Source organism: Eschscholzia californica, unplaced genomic scaffold (assembly GCF_041429995.1).
Source record: "Eschscholzia californica isolate CP2 unplaced genomic scaffold, dmEscCali1.0.p SCAF_2, whole genome shotgun sequence".
Classification (NCBI taxonomy): Eukaryota; Viridiplantae; Streptophyta; class Magnoliopsida; order Ranunculales; family Papaveraceae; genus Eschscholzia; species Eschscholzia californica.
The window spans coordinates 8,501,442-8,523,309 of NW_028238309.1; the positions used below are offsets into that span (position 1 = coordinate 8,501,442).

Below are 21,868 nucleotides of genomic sequence, written 5' to 3' on the forward strand. Positions count from 1 at the left end.
TTGAAAGGGTAGAATATATTAACTAACACAAAAGAGTCTTATTACAATACAATTTAGAAATCATAAAAGGTACATTATTCCAAGATTGGTTCCTGTTCCTCTTTCTCGCCCACTTCGCCAACTTGTCTGCAACTTGATTGAACTTCCTGTTTGTGTAGGAGAATTTAACTTTATCCAGCCGTCGCTTGATGTCCTGAATTTTCTTTATATGAATTTTGGATTGCCATTGAATTTCATTACTTTGATTCTTTAAATGTTGTATGATATTTTTATTATCACTTTCAATGATAATATTTTTATATTTGTGGGATTCAGCCCAAATCATGCCATTTAAAATAGCAATAGCTTCGCTCTCTTCTGCGTTTCTGCTCCTAGAGGTTGTAGCACTAGCTGCAATAAATTTGGATTCATTGTTATGAACAACCAGGCTCGTTCCTATGACATTATGAATGTCTAGGAAGGAAGCGTCTACGTTGATTTTTAGCGAGGAACTGTCTGGGGGGTTCCATTTTCCTGTTTCTATGTTGGTATTTGTCGGATTAACTTCTGTGTATTTAGGGAAAGTGGAGATCATGTTCATAATTTTATCCAGGTTGTTTATCTCATGTTGAAAGCAATGGTCGCACCGAATTTTCCAGATTATCCATAATATAATGGCAAAGTGGGTGTTATCAGTCGTGGTACTAATTTGAGATTCCTGTTCCCAGGTAAAAATCCAATCTGCTACTGATGGTATTTGGATTGACTGAATATTGAAGTAAAACCAGATATTTCTGGCTAAGGGACAATGAAGAAGTGCATGTTCGATAGTTTCAGTTTCTGAACAATTAGGACAAGACAGATTATTGTCAATGTATTTACCTATTCTTGCCCTCACCGGGAGGGCATTAGTGCAAATCTTCCACATGAAAAGTTTAATTCTGGGGATGACCGGAATAGCCCATATGAAGTTCCAGTTTGGAGAGGTGGGTAAAGGAAAGTTTATACTAGTACAAAGATTATGATATAAAGATTTAACCGAAAATTTACCTGATTTTGTTAGGGTCCATTTTCTTTGGTCTTCTTCGTTATCTACTAGGGGAATAGAAAGAATTAAGTTAGTAGTATTACTATCAAAAGTACTATTCAGTAGAGCTTCATTCCACTTGGATTCCTCTATCAGCTGCGAAACTTTAGATAGATGGGAGTTAGTACTATTAGTAATAGGATGGTGCAATGATGGAATCCAGTTATCATTCCAAATATCAATCTTGTTACCATTATGGACTTCCCAAGCGGTGTATTTTTCGATGTTATTCAGTTGTTTGCTTATATTTTTCCAATGCCACGAATGATGAGGTTTAGCTGTCAAGGGGTTTGCTGTGTGGCTAAAGTATTTGGCTTTAAGGGATTGCACCCATATAGCGTTTGGTTCAGTTTTGATCCTCCAAGCAAGCTTACTTAACATGGCTTGGTTATCGAGTTCAGGGGGATGGATACCTAGCCCCCCTAATTTTTTTGGTCGACAAATCGAGGACCAACTTTTCGTGCAAATACCTTTAGACTTACCCCACCAGAAAGACTTTTGCAAAGTCGCAATGCTCTTGCAAATACCCTTCGGAAGGGTAAAACATTGCATCTGGTATCGGGGTACGACCGCCGCTATTGTCGAAACGACAATAGTACGCCCAGCTAGAGAGAGGAAATTGTGATTCCATTTCTCTAATTTATTTTTAATTTTAAGAAGAATGTCATTGAAGACCTTCTTCTTATGCGCCCCAATAAATAACTGGCCGTCAAGATATTTTTCCGAAGCCGAGGCATATTTAACTTTAAGCGTTTTCATGATAAGACGCTTAAATTTCGGATGGGAGTTTTTGGAATAGAAAATATTGGATTTGCTATAATTGATCATTTGGCCTGAAGCTTCACAAAAAGTTTTGAGAATATGCTTGAGAGTATGTATGTTATCTATAGAATTCCGACCAAAAATAATACAGTCATCTGCAAACAGAAGATGTGAAATTTCCAGGTTTGGGTTGTTAGTAGGGAACCCTTGGAACTTATTACCCCCGTGAACAGCATTAATCAGCCGGCTGAGACCTTCCATGGCAATGGTGAAAAGAAAAGGAGAGAGAGGGTCACCTTGCCTAATACCCCTCGTGGGGAAAAAGGTGGTACCCGGCCGGCCATTAATGAGAACCGCCATCGAGGAAGTAGAAATACATTGAACAATCATCTTAATCCAATGATCCGAGTAACCTAATTTAGTCATAATGTTGGTCAGAAAGTTCCACTCAATTCTGTCGAACGCTTTGGACATGTCTAATTTCAGCCCAAAGTAACCCGTAGAACCTTTCATGGTTTTGAGAGAATGTATGATTTCCTGCCTTATTATTACATTATCCGTGATTTGTCTGCCTGGGATATAGGCCGCTTGGAAAGGGGAAATAATGTTCTGAAGAGAGTGTTTAAGACGATCAGCCAGTATTTTCGTTATAACTTTATAAGTGGTATTAAAAAGGCTAATGGGCCTATAGTCCGCTGGCGTTTGGGGGGAAGTGGTTTTGGGGATCAGACAAATATGGGTGTGGTTAGTATCAGAGGGGAGCTCAGCTGAAGTGAAGAAGTTTTGAACTAAACTATAAATATTGGGGCTAACTGTATCCCAGTTTGACTGAAAGAAAAATGGGGGATAACCATCGGGCCCCGGGGCCGCCTCCCTTTTCAAGTGTTTAATAGCTCTATCTATTTCTTCCTGATCTGGGAAACTAACTAGCTCTAGATTTTGATCTGCTATAATGGTAGGGTGAAAAAGGTTGAGGTTGTCTATGCTCGGATTATTATTAGAAGAAGAGCTAATGTTCAACAAGTGATGAGTGAATGTAGCCTGAATTTGATCTCTATCCTCAAGCCAGTCCCCATCCGAGTTTTTGATAGCTTTAATCTTATTATTCCTATTATTTTGAATGGCTTGAGAGTGGAAGAATTTAGTGTTTTTGTCTCCTACCGCAAGGAAATTGTTTCTAGATTTTTCTTTCCATAAAATTTCTTGGTGTTTATAGCACTCTTCCAGGTTGTAATTTAATTGATTAAACTCTTCTTTATTAGTAGTGGCATTAATTTTATTGATGATATTTTTTATGTTATTCTCTATGTTGCCAAACACTGTTTTATTCCACTTAGTTAAGTGTCTACTGAGCTTTTTGAGGTTAACTTGAATATTATTATGATTAGTCCATTTATTAGCTATAAAATCATAGCAATCGGGGTGAGACATCCAAGTACGAAGGAATTTAAAGGGTTTAGGTTTGTCATTATTATCTTCTATCTCTGCTAGGAATATGGGGAGATGATCAGAGCCAACCGTCTCCAAGTGACTGACGCTAAATTTGTTGTTGATACGTAGCCACGAGAGGTTAGCTAGCGCCCTATCTAGCCTTTCTTGAATGAAATTATCACCAAATTGTCTATTATTCCATGTGAACGGGGATCCTATAAATCCTATATCTAGTAAACTCAATTTATTGATATAATACATCACTTTAGGAATATGAGAATTAGAGGCTAGCGATCCACCTACTTTATCCTGGTCGTCTAAAATGGTGTTGAGGTCACCTATGACTATCCAAGGAATGTCACTGCTAGTAACAGGTGATTCTAAGGTTTTCCATGGCTTAAGTTTGTTGTGATGATGGGGGCAACCATAAAAACCCGTAATAATATAATGTGAGTTGTCATTAACGTTAACTACTTCCATGTGAATGATATTATAGTCCGAATAAACCACCTTAAGGTTAATACTGTGTTTCCAATAAATGGCTAATCCTCCTCCTTTTCTAATAGGTTCTACAAAATGATTATTGTAATGTTTTGAAAGTTTAATGTATTTGTTTATATTTATTGGTTTAGTTTTAGTCTCGGATAGGAAAACGATATCTGGGTTCAATTTGGTAATCATATGCATTAAATGTTTCCAGGTACTTAAGGAGGATATACCCCTCACGTTCCAACTAAGAATGGATGGACTGTTATTCTCCAAAGCCATCTAAAAGAGGAGAGAAAGAGGGTGTCTAAAGCACTTACAGGAATTAGCCACCTATAAAGGTAAGGGCCCTACGACAAGGGGAAAATCTAAAGTCCAAGAAAACCTCTAAGGTGCCTCTAAAACAAAGCTATTGGTTAGCTTCTAAAGGCGACCTCCCTTAACCTAAAGCAGTCCTCTAACCTATCCTAGGTGCCAGAACCCTCTATTGAGACTACAGGCACCTCAAGAAAAGCTCTCTCCTTTCACCTTAGAGGAGAACAGAGAGGGAGGCCAGAGAAGATGAAGAGTAGGATATGAAGACAGAAAGTATATACCACCAACAAAGTCACTATTAATAAAACTGAAATAAGCTATAAGATTAGAATAGTGAGAATTAAAACCTGAAATAAACTTAAGAGTCCATTAAGCTAAGTACTTATCATAACCAAATTACTACTAATTAATAACAAAACATCAAGATTACTTCTATCTAATAAACAGCTAATCAAAACACCACATTAAACAGTACCAAAAGACTAGAGGATCATCATATAATCTAGACTAACAACCATGCAACTTATAATAACAAGATCTTGATTGAACCGAGAACAGGCTACCCATTGCTTCCTTCAACTTTCTCCTCTGATTGTAAGCCAGGAGATTCAAGGAGTGAATCAGCAAATAGATGTCTACGTCGCTCCTCCAAACTATCAATCGATTTAGGGGGAGGCGTATACCAGCTCGAAGGACCGTAACCTGTGATGGAAGAGGACCTCGAAGAACTACCAGAGAAACCACAGTGGTGACTACCCAAGAAAGGAGAAATATGGCCCATCCTATGGTCCTTCGACCTCTTGCTCATCATTTGATTTTGATAGTCTTCTTCAATCTTAACCTCAACTAACCTTTCCAAATCTTTCCTTTTACCTTTCTGTTGGAATAACTCATGAGGAGGGATAGTATGAGAATGAGCTTTAGAGGGAGGGACCACAGTAAGGGCCCAATTGTCAGCAGGGCCATGAGCCACAAAGTTAACCTCCATGGGAACACTATCTAGGTGGGGATGAACTTGCATGCAGGGAGTGATGGGGTGCTCAACAATTCTACATTTGTGACAGATAGCTTTAGGGAATTTAAAGTAGCTAAAATTAACAGGTTTCCCACCATCTGTAAATATAGAATGAAGAGTAGCTAAGAGTGGAGTGCGAACATCATACATGAATTGGACCCGAATATTAGAATTGGTCACCATACTGAAATTTTTGGGTTGGATCTGAATGATGAAGCCCATGCATGAGAAGATGATTTCTAGGTCGTGACGATTTTGAATCGAAGAGGGTAAACTTGAAAAGCTACACCACATAGGTTCCTGCATGAGAGCAGGAACCTCTCCATGCAATGGGAGGTCAACCTCTTGCAAGACCACTAAATACCCTCTTATGATCCAAGGACGACCAAGATTAATCTCATTCATGGCAATTAAATTTCTAGGCTTGATCAGGAAATGGTTAGGGCCAGTGGCAGAAGGAGTAATACGACTCTCTCTAAAAAACCTAGACTGGGCTGAGAGATGCTTGCGAATAAAACCTATGCCGTAGTCGTAATGACAACAGAGACGACCTAAGTAACCTGAAGAGATTACCTGCATCTCTTTGTTCTCAGAAGGCTTAGGGTAGTTGATAGTGAGCTTGCCGTAATCTGACATTGTTAACTGGATCGACATGAGTTGAGCTAGTTCTTCAATGTTGTCTTTAGGGTTGGTCGACATGGGAGAAGGAGGAGAGTGAAGGAAGGAGAAGATCACAGAAAGAACCCTAATAATGATACCCTTATATATACTGGTTAGCAGAGACTTAAACTTGACTAGGCACAGAGGGAAGTCCCTCCTCCCCTCCATGAAAACTAATCTAGCCTATCACCACGTGGGAATCGAAAACCCTCGGTTATCTAGAATTCTCTAGGGACTACCTCTGTCATAATCCAAGTGTAAAAAACCCAAACCAGATGATAGTGGGGGAAGCCGAGCGTCACTAAATCCATAGAATCCGGCGCATACGTGAAGGGGAATGAGTAGCCTCTCTCGGTTCTCAACTTATTTTCGTCACATGTTCAATAAACTAAAGAAATCAAAACAGATGTAATTAATTAGATGAGGGTCAAGATTACCTAACCTGATTTTGCTCTCTTTCTATCCTCTTGATCTTCCCGAGATCCTCTCTCTGATCTTGTTATGCCTGCTTGCCTTTCCAAAGACGAAAAGCAACGATTTGTCTTTATTCTTCTTTATTGTTGTTAAATCATAATATTGTCTAGGAATTTAAAAGTCAAATCATAATTGGGCCTAAGTCTGAAACAAATAAAAGATTCAAGTACCACATGGAAAATACATGTGGAGACAAGATACCAATGAATAAGTCAATATCCCCTCATATTTTTTGAGCATCATTTGGACTTAAAAAACAAACTTATTTTCTAGATCTTGTTTTTTTTTTTTTTGTTGAAGTTCTAGATCTTGTTATAAACTTCAGATTTGATATATAATTTTGTTAAACAAATCACTTATTCACAATAGTGTATATGACAAATCAAACAGTATTACGTACTCTCTAGAACTTCGAATGTTGTCAAAACTAACCGTCTAGTACTCTAGAAGAATATAGTACGATGTGAGCTCAACAACATAGTGGATTTGTGGCATCTCCTTCGACCATAGTATATAATCTTGAAAACTTAAGGCATTAAAAAGATGAAACTGGAGAATATTAACTTAGAATATCTTTTTTCTTTTTTTTGAGAAATCAACTACGATTTACGTCACTCGTTACAAGATATTGGTACAAGATCTGATAAGCACGATAACCACCTAAATTAAATCATTAATGAAAGAATCCTAAAGTCCAATAATATGAAAGACGCCTAAACTCCGACAATAACACGAATTCTTCCACTGAGAATCGAATATGGAACCTCTAGACTTTAGTATATGTAAACACTTTCAAGCAGTTGAACAAGTAAGTTTTAGACTTAAAAGAAAATCAGAAAAAGGTGAGTTTAGATTTAAAAGATAAATCTAGGGTTGGACAAATTCTTGGAGAGTGGAAAGTCATTTACGTTAGACAGTTTTCCTTTATAATTCTGTACTTTCTTTCTGATCCCCACCCACTTCCTTCGCTTCTCATCTTCTTCATCGCGGACTTTTATTTTTTATTTTTTGCTTATTATAACACTGAAAAAGAAGAGAGAGAAAGTGTGCGAAGACAACGACGATGCTGGCGGGAAGAACTAGATCTCGAGGATTCTTCAATAACATTAAATTACACTGTTACCCTTTTTTTCCTTCATTAATCTCTTTCACTTTCTCTCTCTCTATCTCTAATGTCTTCTCAGAGTCTGAGAGAGAAGAAGCCATTAATTTATCCTTTTGAACGTGTCCCTGTACGTGTTTATATCTCCTTGACACGCCTTACAATCAAGTATTCACTCAATTTCCATCAGCAACCCTCTTTCTCTTTCTCTCTCTAGAAATTTACTACTGTATTTTCTCTCTCTAAATTACTCTCTCTCTCTCTATCTGAGTTGGGTTGGGTTGGGTACTGGTTAGTTCAAACTGTTTTCATTGTTTAAGAACGCGTGGCTATCTCTGCTCTTCCTTGGATCACGTCCATTGACGTGTCCATTCCTTACTCACTTCCATTCTCAATTTTGTTATGAAGCTCACTGATGATTCTTTCTTCTTCTGTCTTTTTTCTTCTTCTTCTTTTCCATTTTCATGGACTGCAATCAATCTGTTTCCAGGTTTTCTTCATCTTTTTCTATTTTTCTTTTTCCAACAATTGTTTGCCCATTTTATAGAAACTTCTAAATTAGGGTTTTGATTTTGCTTATTGGTTGATGTTTTTGCAGAGATTATAGGTATTAAGAGAGTTAATTGCAATGGGTACCGGCGAAAACAGCCAATACTTCTTCCCTTTAACAAGTTTGCAGATTGGGTAAGTTGGTACTAATTGTTTTCTTTGGTGGGTTGATTTGTTTATTTCATAGAATTTGGAAATTTCATATACCATTAGTTACATTCACATGGAGAAACTTTGATTTATTGAAATCAGAAAAAAAAAATGTTATCTTTGTCATTACGCCCAAACTTTTCGATTTCAATTTCAATTTCTTCTAGGTTAACATTAGTACATGTGTTGATCTCCACTGGGGAATCAAGGTTCGCATCTTATTGTTTCAAAAAAGACAAATGCAGTGGGCGTTGGGGAAGAAGACTTTAACTTCATTGAGTCCTTGATTCTAGGAATTCAGTCAGACGAAAAACGAGTGAACTTCTAATACTTAATTGAACAAAAAAAAAAAGGCATAGAGGGATATGGACTGTGAACATATAAATCCATGCAATTTAGTTTATCTATCCATGGTAGTGTTATCTACTGGGATAATTAGAGACCATTGTCTAATGTCGTTTTTTAGATGGTTTATCGTAAGTATGCTTACCATTTTGTGCTCGTTTTCTTGTACAGGGATTTACAGTCTTACCTTTCGATCCTCTGTCTTTTTCTGGCCTCAGAAAGTAATAGCTTCTTTATATTGGTAGACAACCGGCCATGGTTAAATCACTTGGATTCACGGCCTGCACACCTCTGGCAATTGATGGTTACTAAGGTTGCAAGAATACCCTCACGTTGATTAATTGCACTTTTTTTTAATTGGTAACCAACATCGAAGATTTTATGATCTTGCAGTCTAGGATGTCGCCTTTTGCAAATACTAGAGCCCAGAGGGAGAGAAAGGGATTGAAAAAGAAAAGGTTTGATTTTAAGGCTAGCGGCAGGCCCAACATCAGCGACATAAAAAAAATTGAGAAATGGTTCGCTTTGATTAATGCTGCAGCATTATCTCAAAAGGATGCCTTGCTACCAGTAAAGAAACTTAGGAACGCTATGCTCTTGAATAGCCAATTGCACCAGACTTTGTATGGCTTCATTGTGTTTGAAGTTTCATGGGATGATGTTCGGGGCATCAACTATCTGAATGAGCTTCAGGTACTTCTAGTTCCAACTAAAAATTTCAATTTCGTGGAGAGTTGTCGTTTCTAACAAATTATAAATTTTAAGTTTCTGTGAATTCTTGTTGTTTTGACAAGTTGTTTTATGCGACTTGTAGACAGATACATCATTGGCAATAGAGGCCAAGTGGATGAAGAGATGGGAATTTGACAGTGTAGAACAAGCTTTGAGCTGCATTACTTCGTGGTTCTCAGGGACACGATTTGAGTTGCTTCTCCTGCAAGATTACTTGTACTCTATTATAGGTATGGCTTTTAGAGAAAAATTTAACTAGTCAGGAAGATGGAAGAAACTTTCTTCTACTTTTCCGCAGTTTAGATGGTAAAAGTCAAGGGAGTTGAAACCTTGTTCTCATCGCTCAACAGAGTCATACCATACTTACCCAGCCCAGTCTGACTAATTGGAAAGACCGTTCACAGTTCGGCCCGACTGGCCAGCCAGCGGTAGTGGGAAGTCTCCCGTTCCCTGGTCAATGGCTTGGTCGGATGCGGGGTCTGGGGTGCCCAGGGCACCTCATCCTGTTATTTTCGTTGCTCATTCCTGTTAGGCCGAAGTGTTTGGTGTTTCCTTCTCTGTGAGCTCTTCGCTGACCTATTGCATGGTTAACCCTTTCATTGTTATTTAATTGGACTCTATAACCAAATAGTGAGAAAACATCTGACCAATGGCATACTTTGAGTCGTAATAAAAAACTGGGTCCGAGCCGCTGGAGGCGGTGCTGTATGATAGCAGAAGCGATTGCCCATGGTCCAAAACAAGGAAACGTGAAACTAATAAATTCAAGGCAAAAAAATGTAATTTGTAGAAAATTTATATGTAGCCTCATTACCTTTTCAATTTGTCAAAGAGCGGTGGCCCACAAGTCCCCGAGCATGAGGTGGTAGAAATTAAAGCCTATTAGAGCGATGCGTTGAATGTACATCCTCTATCTGGCACCAGCTCATGAAGAATACTTGTCAAATGATAAAATCTTTTTACATTGTTCCAATAATAGGATATGTATGGATATTCACTTTTAAGCTGCTGCTTCGTTCCATGACTTAGTGTTTGAACTTTTCCAGGTGAGGTTTTCTATGACGCAAATGAAAAGTTCTCAGGTTATACTGGTGATGGTGACATTATGTGTAGCTCTACAGGAGATACATCTCCTGGAGGAGTAAAATGTGAATTTTCTGTCTACCCCGCAAGCACTGAATGTAGAACCACACTACAAACTCCACCACCCCCCACTGGTCCTTACAAGAGAAGAAAGATTATGAAATCCATTTATGGAGGTGGAGTTGATAGGCTTTCTGAAGAATTCCAGAGTGCAAGTGTATCATCATCTACAAATTCAGACCCTTCGTCTCTTACTAATGGCCATGGTGAAATCAAAGTTGAAGCTACCCAACATAAAGACGTTTTGGTTTTATTTAGGTTCAATGATCATGATCTCCCATTTAAGCTGAGGCAGATAATTATGAATGATCTTCGATTACTTACTTTACTTGAATCAGGGCTTCCGTCTTGGGTCATCTTCTTACAGTCATATCCTTTATTTTGCCACCTTTATCGTCCATGGATTTGCCCTGTAGCAAGAACTTTGTATTTGCTAATTTCAATTGTTACGGTTCTGATCGGGTTTTATGATCTTTACAAAAATGTCCCAGTTCTTAAAGCAACAGTATCTGGTTTGCTCGGACCTCTATTTGATTGGATAGAAACTTGGGAAATGATATCAAGAATCAAGTACTTGGGAACCATGTTATTTCTGCATAATTTTGAAAAAGCAGTTACGTGGTTCCTAATGGTTTCCCGTTCCTTCAAGTCATTCTTTTCAGTTCTCACCCAGCCAATGGCAGGGCCACTTATGGAGATTATGGGTATTCTTCTTCCTTTCTGGAATGGATGCTTTCAAGCCTTGGAGAGCTTCTGCACAGTTATATGGATTATGGTGGATACTTCATGCAGCCTCGTAATGAACGTAGTTCAAATCTTACTCTTGCCAATTTGGTTCATCATGTACTTCCTTTGGGGCATTGGTATGTTATAAGAAAATGTGGAAAACTTCATTTTCTGTAATTTGTTTGTTATTCAGCATTTTTGGTTATATCTTGCTTTAAAAAGTCTGATTTCTTGGTTTTGTTATTTTCCAGCTTCAATGATTGTATATCCGATATTTTGGGCTCTTTGGGAAATATTATACGCCCCAATCCGCCTAGTTCTAGCAGTGGCAAGTTTTGTAGCATTTATTTCTTCATGCCTGTTTGAGTTTCTGAGAGAAACTTGGTTGTTCGCAAGTAGCATTTTCCAGCTCAAGTCAGCTACTGAGGCAACAATAAGCACATACGAGATTTCTTTATGGCGTTCTCTTTGGAATGACCTTTTCTCCCAGGTATTATCCTTGAACTCTATCGTAAACACCACATATTTGACATCCTTCATAGTATATTTTAATGACCTTCCTCTCTGCAGGTTTTCCGGGCAACTCGGAGCATTATTAATGGTTTTGTTGCCTTTTTCATTACCTGCAATAGGCATCGTTTGAGGTATGCTCATACTAGCTTTTATCTTGTACTTCATAATTATTTCCAATGAAGGTCTCAACATGAAAACAGTGAGACATGCTTCACCGTCTCCGATGAACTTGATCTACTAGCTTTATGTTCTCGAACTTATACATTCCCATACAAGGTTAAAGTTGTTATTTTAGATCTCAGGGGTAGCGTGAAAAATGTTATCAAAAGTAGCACACCATCATGCAGGGACGTGTTTGAGGGGGTGTTACCTGTGCTCTCGCTCCGGGTCCCCTCAAACCACATCTTTTTTCAAAGAGTTACTGCCCCTAGATACCAAGTTAAATGGAATAACATGATAGTCTGAAATAATTCAGAAAAAGAGATGTAGCTTAGTTGATAAACATCTTGTACAACAAGCATGAAGTCACAAGTTCAATACTCTATTTTGTCAGTTTTTATTTATTTTTCTAAGTCCTTATTATAGCGGACAATTAATACCAACAACGTCTATTAGTTCTGGATAATCAACTAGTCTTAGTTTTGTTTGTATGCCTTTGGACTAGTGATTATAGGACTTGAAGGTGTCTCAATTATTTGTTATTTTGAGAAATAAGATTTCTGAGTGAGCAATTTTTTTTTGTGGAAAAAATGTAATTCAATGTGTATGGTTTTTGGTTACAAATATTTGGAAGAAGGAATACACAACTTAGATCTATGTTAGATAATTTTTTTGTATCGAACTTGGTTCATTTTGGACTTTGGCTAAGTGCATACATGTAAAATTCTATCTTATGCTTTAACATCTTTGAGAAAGGGCCCCAAATAAATTTCGCACTGGCCCCCCAAATTCTCAGCCGCGTCACTGCCACTATGTCATGTGCTATTCGGAAAATGAATACCCTTCTAATAGAAAAAAAACGACAGTTTGTCTATGCTTCTGAATCTGAGTTTAACTCCAACATTTGCCTGTTAATCTTTTTTGATTCTAACTATTATTAGTTGAAGCATCTGACTGGTTTTCCTTTTCGGTAATGCGCATCTTCTGCAGCACCTACAATCATATCCAGGACTTCTTCTTGAGAGTATCCCATTTAGCTGAAAGACAGCAGCTCATGGATTCTAGTCGTGCACAGAGATTTGTTGCTCAAAATCGGGTAAAATTGCTCGTTACTGCTCATGTGTATACAAGTAATTCAGTATTTGTTTGTCACTCATAAGTCGTAAGTAAACATAAGTTGTTTCCTCGGGAAATTCTTTTTCGCTTATTCCTCAGTTTTGTTTCACAATTTTGGCCCCGACTCAAACGGATTTGTTCTTCTCTTTGCATCATAAACAAAGATCAAATTATGAAATTGGTATTTTATGAATTCGGAAATGCAGATATATCTAGAAAGTGCTAGAGAACTACTCAATGGATATGAATTTATTTTCTTTTGTATTTTGCTGATCTGGTTATTGTTTATTATTGAAACAGTTGGAATCAAGAAAGAAGATCCATGGCAGGTAAGAACCACTTAGTTTCTCTAATTAGACGTGTAAATATTTGTGAACGGAAGGAATTGACAAAGTTAATATTCTGTTGCAGAATTCCTCATCAAACAAAAGAGAAACAAGAAGCAAGAAGGAACTCCAGCAAGGACAAATAGCATCCGTGGAGTACAAATCGCGAAGGCGCAAGCAGCAGATGGGTCGGATTTTGTAGGTTATTTAAATCCCTGTATATATATTATATATAGTCTAAGTTGCAGTTTCCAGTCTGTAATAGTACCCCCAATCCTGGATATCTAAATAAACCATAATTATGCTATAGTTTCATGTCAGTAAATGGAGATGATTGACCAGAACAATGTTCTCACACCAAATAGTAGTATTACATCTTTTTAGACATTTTTAAACAACTCCGAAAGCCTAAAGGCAACTGACAAGAGCCGCCTATGACGGAGTAAAGACTTGTGCCAGTCTTTTTATCCCGTGATACTCCTGTTGCACCTCGCGGATTGACTAGGGCACATAGTAGGGGAGTCGACTAAGTCGGTGACTGGGAACCGCCTAGTGCCGAAAAGGCTAGGTGCAGGCGCCAACTAAGTGGTTTGGGCTTAACAATTCCAATTTTTCTTTTTTCAAAATCAAATTTTCTTAGATCTAGGGTTTTCGTACCTCCCTCTCAACCAAACTTCCTCTAAGGTTTCTCTACTTACTTTCTTCAAAATTGAAGGGTTTCAACTTCCATTACCACTTGCTTGCAAGTTTTTCTCACTATCTTTTCTCTCTAACTTATTTTCGTTCTTTCTTTAATACGTTCTTCCTCTCTCTGTAGTCTAGAAGTTAGTACTTTGTTTTATATCTCAGAATCATGGTTGTTTTGTTCATTATATTTAAATCTCAACTCTAACATATCTTACTCTCACAAACCACAAATAAAGCTCATTTAAATGTCCTCTACTAATTTGTTAGCATTTATGTTTTTAGATTATTTGTTTTGCTTAGTTCATCTTTTATAAGGTCAAATTGTTTATTGTCTTCAATTGAGCATGTTGTACTTTCTTTAACATTTAGTTTTGTTTGTGTTTTTAAATTTATACTGACCTTCTCTATTTCTTATCATGGTTTGAAAATATTATTTTGTGTGCAAGTGTTTGCTTCACCAGGTCAGGATGCATTCTAACTTTACAAATAAAAATTGAGAAGACAAAGATGGAGAGGGTAGTTGTATAGGTTATTGTTAATTTTTGTATGTTCACTTGGAAATTAGGATTATGCATTTAATCTATGGATTATTCATTTAACTTTTGCTATGAGGTCTTCATTCTTCTCCGAAACATGGAAAAGAATCGAATTTCTTCGTCAGAAGATAGTTGACAATTTGCTTCACGCTTCAATTAATGTTAGGTTTTCTCTTCTATTTTTTATCTAAATTTTAATGTTCACGTCAGTTGGTCTTTGAACCATAAATAGACCCAGTCATTACTACCTATAGGTTATCTAATTTTTTTATCTTTTACATTAATAGTTTTATTTTCTACTTTAATAGCTTCTGTCTGATGAAATTGAATTTAAGTCGATGTTTTTTTGCTCATTGTAATTTTATCTTCGTAATACCTATAGACTAAATGCAATGAAAACAATATATAGGATAGTTTTTGTCTGATTAAATGCAATGGCAGCAAGAAGGATTTATCTCATTTCAGCTTTCTTGCTCAATGTAGTTTTATCTTCGTGATTCATATAGATTAGATGCAACTTCAACAATTTATATAGCCTAAATAGAAAGAAGAAATGTCTGACTTCTTTCTCTTTGGGGTTACTTTTGTTCTTGGTGTCTTTTATAATGTGTTTAAGGTGTTTGAAGAAATCTTTGACTGAATTTTTACTGTTTTTAGTTTTAGTGCAGAGAATAGTGTGTAAGGTGTCTGAAAAATATTTGGTTTTGTTCTAGATTCTAAATCTTTTACTTCTACAGTTTTAAGTTGGGTTTGCTTCCTAGGTAATCAATTTGGTTTCAAACTGAGTTTATAACTCTACTTCTTCTTTTGTTATGAAGGGTAATCTTGATGTCAAACTGTTTCTTTAGTTTCATCTTTATAATATGGTATTTATATGCGCGAAAGTGATGTCTTCGTTGTAATTCTTTTGTTATTATCTTTCTAATTGTTTCTATTTTCTATAATTTTTTCGGTTTTGAGATCGTAGTTGAAGTTGCTGATAAAAATTTTTCCAGAACAAACTGTTTCTTTGGTTGGTAAACTTTTTCTTGATTCTCTCGCCGTCAAAATTACTCTGCTCTCTCTCTTCTTCAATTTCTTCCTTTTTCTCTCTTCTAAATTTTTTGTTTCTTTTGTTCGTGGGTAGCTTTAAGTTTAACATTTGGTTCAGTTTTTTATTCTGACTTCACTGTTTTTTTCATTCAAAGAATGCTCAATGGTAAATTAATCTTTCCTTATTTTTCTTTCTTCCTCTTCTTTTTCTGTTAACTTCTGCTTAATTTCCTTGATGGCTTATACTTTTAATATTATCTCTCTCAGCTCAATGTTTATTGAATGAATTTAATTTTTACTATATAAAATCATCTTTAGTTTGACATATATCGTTCAGTTTCTCTTTACTGTTAGAAGCATCACTACAACTTCTCTTTGTAGTTGATAACAATAATTACTTACTGTTATTGTCCAGGTGTTGTCTGACTGAACATATTTGAATGTATAGGTTTGGTCGAACAACAGTGAAGTTTGGTTAAAGCTTTTGATCGACCAAGCTGATTAAACTGTACGAAAGTTTGAACTAAATTTGAATAAACCAAATAGTGTCAATTTTAAAGAGATAGTATGTTATGTTATTGCTTACTGATGTTCCTCTTTAATTTCATGTTGTTTGGCTACGTTACTGTTAAGTGATGTTTTTTTCTGTTACTCCGAAATGATTTTTTTTTCTACTTAGAAGTATAAAAATAACTACCCAAAAATGGAAGATTTTGGTCGACCAGATATAGTTAAATCTGTTTTCGCGTACGCACCTCACTTGATAAAATCGTCCTTGCCCGCCGAGCACGAGTTATACCTTTGTTTAATTATAAAACGGATGAAATATGACTGGTCCGGCGACATCTTGCCTAGCATCTAGCCCCTAGTGCCTTTTTTCCGGTTTTTTGAGCTTACGATTGAAGATTCCTGACAGCCTGGTTCGTGATACATTGGTACAGCTTGTTTAAAAATGGGAGGTATTGGACAAGCGTGCAAAAGAAAGGGGTTCTTGCCGCAAACACCATCATCTGCAGCAGCTGTCCCACGAAACTCTAATGGAGATATTCTTGCCACAAACACCATCATTTTCGATCCTATGTCGCCGCTCCACAGTGAGTTTAAAGCTTTTGAGCTAGGGTTTCTTTTGGCTGAAGAGCTCCACAGTGAGTTTAAAGCTTTTGAGCTAGGGTTTCTTTTGGCTGAAGAATTAGGGCTAAATCAGTTTATATTAGAGGGTGATTCAAGTACCACAATTGCCCTCCTATCCAACGACGAGGAAGTAGCCCCGTGGCGGCTACTTAACGATCTAGAGCGTCTACGTGCTACAGCCGAAAAGTTCGACGTAACATATATGCACTGTAGACGCATTTGTAACCGAACTGCTCACCTCCTCGCTTCTCAAGCATCACTCCTTGACTTAAGATCTATGTAATTGTCATCCTTAGTCGTTAACTTCTTACTTTTGGGTCCTGATTTTTTTGTTTTCTTATATTTTTGGACCTATTGTAATGGCTATTTATTTATTGGATATTTCTTCTCAAAAAAAAAAAATAAAGGGGTTCTGTGGTGTTGTTCGGACTGTTTCTAGGCCGACATGCCTTTGAGCCGAAAGAGAACTTGCAAAAAGAGGTGGAGTCAACCTAAATCTACAGCAACACGGTCGGATACTTAAATACCTATCTTGTGCATGACATTTGCACTATACCTGTCACTTGGTCACTAGAAAGAAGCTCTTTATGAAGCAAGTAAATGTGGTATGGGAAGATTTCACTTATTCTGGTGAAGGTGAGTGAACACAGCTAGTGACAGCACAAATCCTGCAAACGTAGAAACTAAAGAAACATCAAGAATGATATCCAATACATAATCTAAACTCCGATACTTCCTCGGTATTAAAACAATAATCCATCAATTCCGAAGTTCAACTTCGCTTTTAAGCAAACATGTAGATACCTAGCTACTGTGGATGTATTAAAATCATTATAACTTTTACAAAAACGACTAGATTCTGATATTACTATACACCTGAGACTCCAGTAGGGGTGGGAAACGGGCCGGGCTCGGGCGCCCATGGGCACTTCAAGTCCGGGCTCGGGCGTTTCGGGTAGGGAATATCAATGCCCAGCAGACTTGTCGGGCGGGTTCGGGCCGGGTAAAATAGAAGATCTCTTGCACATTGCCCGCCATGGGTAGTAACCCACGACGGGCTTAACGGGTTTCGGGCGGGCGGGTACCGGGCCGTTCACTTTAAAATATAAAAAAATAAAATTTTACCACAGAATATCAAACACTAAAAGGTAAAAAAGAACTTCCATAAAACAGAGAAAGGATCTCTACAAGCACTTGGCAAAAAAGGATCCGATATCATATTTGATGGACAAATTTCCTTTGATGTTTTCTTAGATCTTCATACATAAAGGGTGAGAAGATATGAAACATACACAGAGAAATATAAAGAGAGAAGGTGAGACAAAAACTACATATTCACAAACAATGAAAAACAAAGAGAAGTTACAAATCTACAAAAATATATACTTTAAAAGAGATCGAATACAAGAAGAATGTACAAGAAAAAGATGATTAAGAAGCAAAACATATAGTAATATGATTATTGTTCTTCATTTCCAAATTTGTAAAGATAGTTTATCTTCAACCAACAACACACCACCTACGTTTTCATGCTTTGGTTTTCGTCTTTCTCTCTCTCTCTCTCTCTCTTTCTCTCTGTCTCTCTGTCTCCCTCCCTCTCTCTGGATCAATGTGGGCGGTGGAAACTGGAAAGGCAGCCAAGTAAAGAGCCTTTTATAATTGATGTAGATTGTTGCGGAAGCGTAAAAGTAATGAAATCCACCATTATAACAATGATAAAATACGTAAATAAACTGATAAAATACGTAAATAAACTGATAAAGTAAAGAACAAAACGATAAACTTGATTAACAATAAACTTGATTCATAATATTCTCTGATCTGGTTAACAAAGACAGACTAGACTTCTCTTATATAGAGATTGTACTTTCCTAGATAGACTCAAATAAGGAAATAAGATAACTACTAATAATACTTTCCTTGATTGCTAAGACTCATAATTATTGAAACCCTAAATACTTAATTATAGAAACTACGCTAATGTAGCTTCTTAACCGTGAGGCCCACTATCACCATGGTCGTGAGGCCCAATAGGAAGATGGTCTCCATCATACTCCCCCGCTGCGGAACAACTTGCCCCCAAGTTGGTGTTGTCATAAAGCGGATCGTCCAAGTAATGAGGATATATATCAGCGATGTTGAAGGTAACTTCGACGACGAGTTTGAAGGCAATCCTTAGTTCCCACTTTTCACGAAAATTGTCGAAAATCCGAAGAAGAAAAATATTGACAATATCACCAATTATAATGTGAAACATATATTGCCAAGATACTCGCAAAAGCAATACCAACGTAGATACGTCTAGTAAATTGCGACATCGCCCGTCGTCTTTTAGTTTGACGAAAGAGGTCACATATACAACCTGTCTTGTTCTTGGAAAAACAATGGATGGCCATGAAGATTGGTTTGTATGATTCTTTGAAGTTGAAAGCCATGAAGAAATCAATGGAGGATAAATTATTTTATGATTCGACACAACTAATTCGTCTCCCGGAATCATATATGGATCAAACAACTTATTCGAGCTTGTGATAGTCAGTTGAATTTCTTCTTCTTGATCTGTCTCATCGAAATTTTCTTCCTCCATTATTGAAAAACTAGGATTTTTTTATCAAAAACCTCTCCTTCAATAATATTGACCATGGTAGTCGAAGGAATTTCGGATAATAATTTGTTCGATTGGATTTGAGATTCTATAAAAGATAAGTATTCATCTAAAGGAAGAAAAACATACCTAAAGATGCTTTTCAATGTAGTCCAATCGTCGACGAATTTTTTTCCTTGATCAATGAGTCTCCATTACATCTCGTTGAATTTTTCATAGACTCTTTTAGACAAGTGTTGTTCGATGACAAAAACCTTATCTTCGTCATGGACTTCTTGGTTTATAAACCAATCTTCCATCTGTTGAATCCAAAAATCTATATGATATTGATAATCAAACATAGGAATTTTGGAATCGACATTAATTTTGTTTTGATCTTTTCGATCAACATAGAGTTGTTGTGCATTTCTTAAAGGATCCCAACCTAAACGCGGAATATTATTCCAACATTCAAGATGAGATGTATTTAAAAAAAATTATCTGTTCCCAGATTCTTAAAGCTCTGAATACCAGCTGATGTAGATTGTTGCGGAAGCGTAAAAGTAATGGAATCCACCATTATAACAATGATAAAATACGTAAATAAACTGATAAAATACGTAACTAAACTGATAAAGTAAAGAACAAAACGATAAACTTGATTAACAATAAACTTGATTCATAATATTCTCTGATCTGGTTAACAAAGACAGACTAGACTTCTCTTATATAGAGATTGTACTTTCCTAGATAGACTCAATTAAGGAAATAAGATAACTACTAATAATACTTTCCTTGATTGCTAAGACTCATAATTATGGAAACCCTAAATACTTAATTATAGAAACTACGCTAATGTAGCTTCTTAACCGTGAGGCCCACTATCACCATGGTCGTGAGGCCCAATAGGAAGATGGTCTCCATCAATAATACCCTACAAACCCTAAGATTAAATATTTAAATCTGACCATCCATCTCTAATCAAACGGACCTTATGAATCGGGCATATGTTTCGGGCTATGTACTCGGGTTATGCACTCGGGCAAGGCATTTTCTTGTAGAGCCCAGGCCCGCCCACCAAAACTTAACGGGCCGGGCGGGCATAGCCCGTCTCGGGCTTCGGGCTGCACGTTTCTTCGTCGGACTCGGGCGTTCCGGATCGGTTTCGGGCTTCCAGGCTGAATTCCCACCCATAGGCCTACCCATAGGCCTCATTACAATAATCTCGTCTCCATCCTCCATTTTGGCCTGCATAAAAGATCACAAATCAAATACTCTGCTATCATAAATAAAAATCCGCGTACAAAGGAGAGAGAAAAAGCTAATTATTACTTGGTCGACAGTCTGCTCTCCTTTAAGTCTACATCCATCATACATGAAAGCAGATTTAAGATCAACTGATTGCCTGTCACAGTATGCATGCATTAGCTTCCGCACCTGAGTGCTCCTCTTGATCCTGAAAAACACTTCATTCCCGTCCTATATCCAAACAACACCAAAAAAGTCAACTATTTGGTACCCAATTTGTGCAAAATTTACAATCATGTATGAAGTTCATTTTTCGAAACCAAGATTATGAAATAGAACTAGTTTTTTTCTTAGGTCAAGTGACATATATGTTTCACCGTTTGGTTAGAGTAAAACATTTCAAGAATCTTACTGAGATGTATTATAGCAATACAAGATTGCAAAGGGTGAAAGTTGCGGCGGGGTGAAGTGGAAACTATTAGATACCACATATTATACGTAATAAATTAGTTAACTAAATCGCCCAATCAATGATATACTTGTATATCGTACTATCGCAGAAATACAGTTATATAGAATATCCAAAACCAAAGTACATTAAAAAGGCGTTAAATTTAAAGAGACCGCTTTTTAGATCTACCGTAAAACTTCGGTTTTTCACAAAATTCCAAATATTAATGATACTAAACTTCTGTAACTTAGTATATGAAACAAATATGTGACCATAAAAACCCTAAACAATATCTCCAGTCTGCTGAAATGAAGATGGAAAGTTACTTTCATTTAGAATGAGCTCAGAATAAGATAGTTCCAAGTTAAAACCCTACGCGCGAGTTAATCAATTACTACAGAATCTAATCAGGTATAATCATCCGACAAACAAAGTCCACATAAATCTTTTCAAGACAATCCTGGCAATGAATATGAAAAGGTTGTAAGTAGACAACTTGAACTCAAAAAAGATCCATATACAACAACAAGTTTTATAAATAAAAACCCAACAAGGACCAGCCTAACCTAGAACAAGGGTAGATAAAGTGGAATTATAAAACAGTAGACAGTGAGAATCAAAACCCTATAGAGAGAGAGAGAGAGAGAGAGAGAGAGAGACCTGAAAGCTCGTAAGCTTGAGGATGATATGAGTAGCAGATTGATCGTTAGGTTTCTTGTCTTCCTCCTGGTTTGGCGGTGCACCTGACATTTTCTTAACTTTCTTCTTCTTCTTCTCTACTGGAATGAATAAATGAATGAATGAATGAATGAGTGAATGAACTTATATAGAAAATGGTTTTGTTGTTTCCTGTCTTCTCTCCATCTATAAGACAAGGAGTATTTTAGTCTTTTCACTAAGTATCAAAATATTAATATATCTTGTTCTACTAGGGAGTGTACTATAAAATATGCACATGCAGTCCCCCTATCACCTTTGATTTATAAAATGGATTTGTTTCTTCTACAGTGATTGTTGCCGCAAACTTCACAATAAAATATTCGACTCTTGTTGTTTTAATGAATATAAAGTCAAATATCAATTTTGGCGGCTCGGATTCATTCTATAATATTCATCCGACAGTGGATGA

The 21,868-nt window shown here is 36.8% G+C and overlaps 2 protein-coding genes across 2 annotated transcripts; one reads left to right on the plus strand and one right to left on the minus strand.

Moving 5' to 3' along the window:
- The first annotated feature begins 7,019 nt into the window (after nucleotides 1-7,019).
- Nucleotides 7,020-13,432, plus strand: LOC147555914 (uncharacterized). The gene is made up of 11 exons (XM_086663636.1): nucleotides 7,020-7,801; nucleotides 7,910-7,995; nucleotides 8,527-8,668; nucleotides 8,749-9,048; nucleotides 9,170-9,317; nucleotides 10,134-11,093; nucleotides 11,208-11,446; nucleotides 11,527-11,600; nucleotides 12,619-12,724; nucleotides 13,045-13,073; nucleotides 13,156-13,432. The coding sequence occupies exons 2-11, from the start codon at nucleotides 7,940-7,942 to the stop codon at nucleotides 13,214-13,216; spliced, it is 2,115 nt and encodes a 704-aa protein (XP_086519762.1). The 5' UTR covers nucleotides 7,020-7,801; nucleotides 7,910-7,939; the 3' UTR covers nucleotides 13,217-13,432.
- A 3,642-nt stretch (nucleotides 13,433-17,074) lies between these two features.
- Nucleotides 17,075-21,489, minus strand: LOC147555915 (small ubiquitin-related modifier 1-like). Its single transcript, XM_086658549.1, has 4 exons — nucleotides 21,400-21,489; nucleotides 20,373-20,519; nucleotides 20,231-20,288; nucleotides 17,075-17,124 (listed from the first exon to the last, which is right to left on the minus strand). The coding sequence occupies exons 1-4, from the start codon at nucleotides 21,487-21,489 to the stop codon at nucleotides 17,075-17,077; spliced, it is 345 nt and encodes a 114-aa protein (XP_086514675.1).
- Nucleotides 21,490-21,868: the final 379 nt, after the last annotated feature.

Excerpts from the sequence above, each read along its gene's own strand:
- LOC147555914 (XM_086663636.1), top strand. The coding sequence starts at position 7,940 with ATGGGTACCGGCGAAAACAGCCAATACTTCTTCCCTTTAACAAGTTTG. Across the intron at positions 12,725-13,044 it reads GATTTGTTGCTCAAAATCGG|TTGGAATCAAGAAAGAAGAT; the intron begins GTAAAATTGCTC and ends TTATTGAAACAG. Across the intron at positions 13,074-13,155 it reads AGAAAGAAGATCCATGGCAG|AATTCCTCATCAAACAAAAG; the intron begins GTAAGAACCACT and ends ATTCTGTTGCAG.
- LOC147555915 (XM_086658549.1), bottom strand. The coding sequence starts at position 21,489 with ATGTCAGGTGCACCGCCAAACCAGGAGGAAGACAAGAAACCTAACGAT. Across the intron at positions 20,520-21,399 it reads TCAAGCTTACGAGCTTTCAG|GACGGGAATGAAGTGTTTTT; the intron begins GTCTCTCTCTCT and ends GTTTGGATATAG. Across the intron at positions 20,289-20,372 it reads GAGAGCAGACTGTCGACCAA|GCCAAAATGGAGGATGGAGA; the intron begins GTAATAATTAGC and ends TCTTTTATGCAG.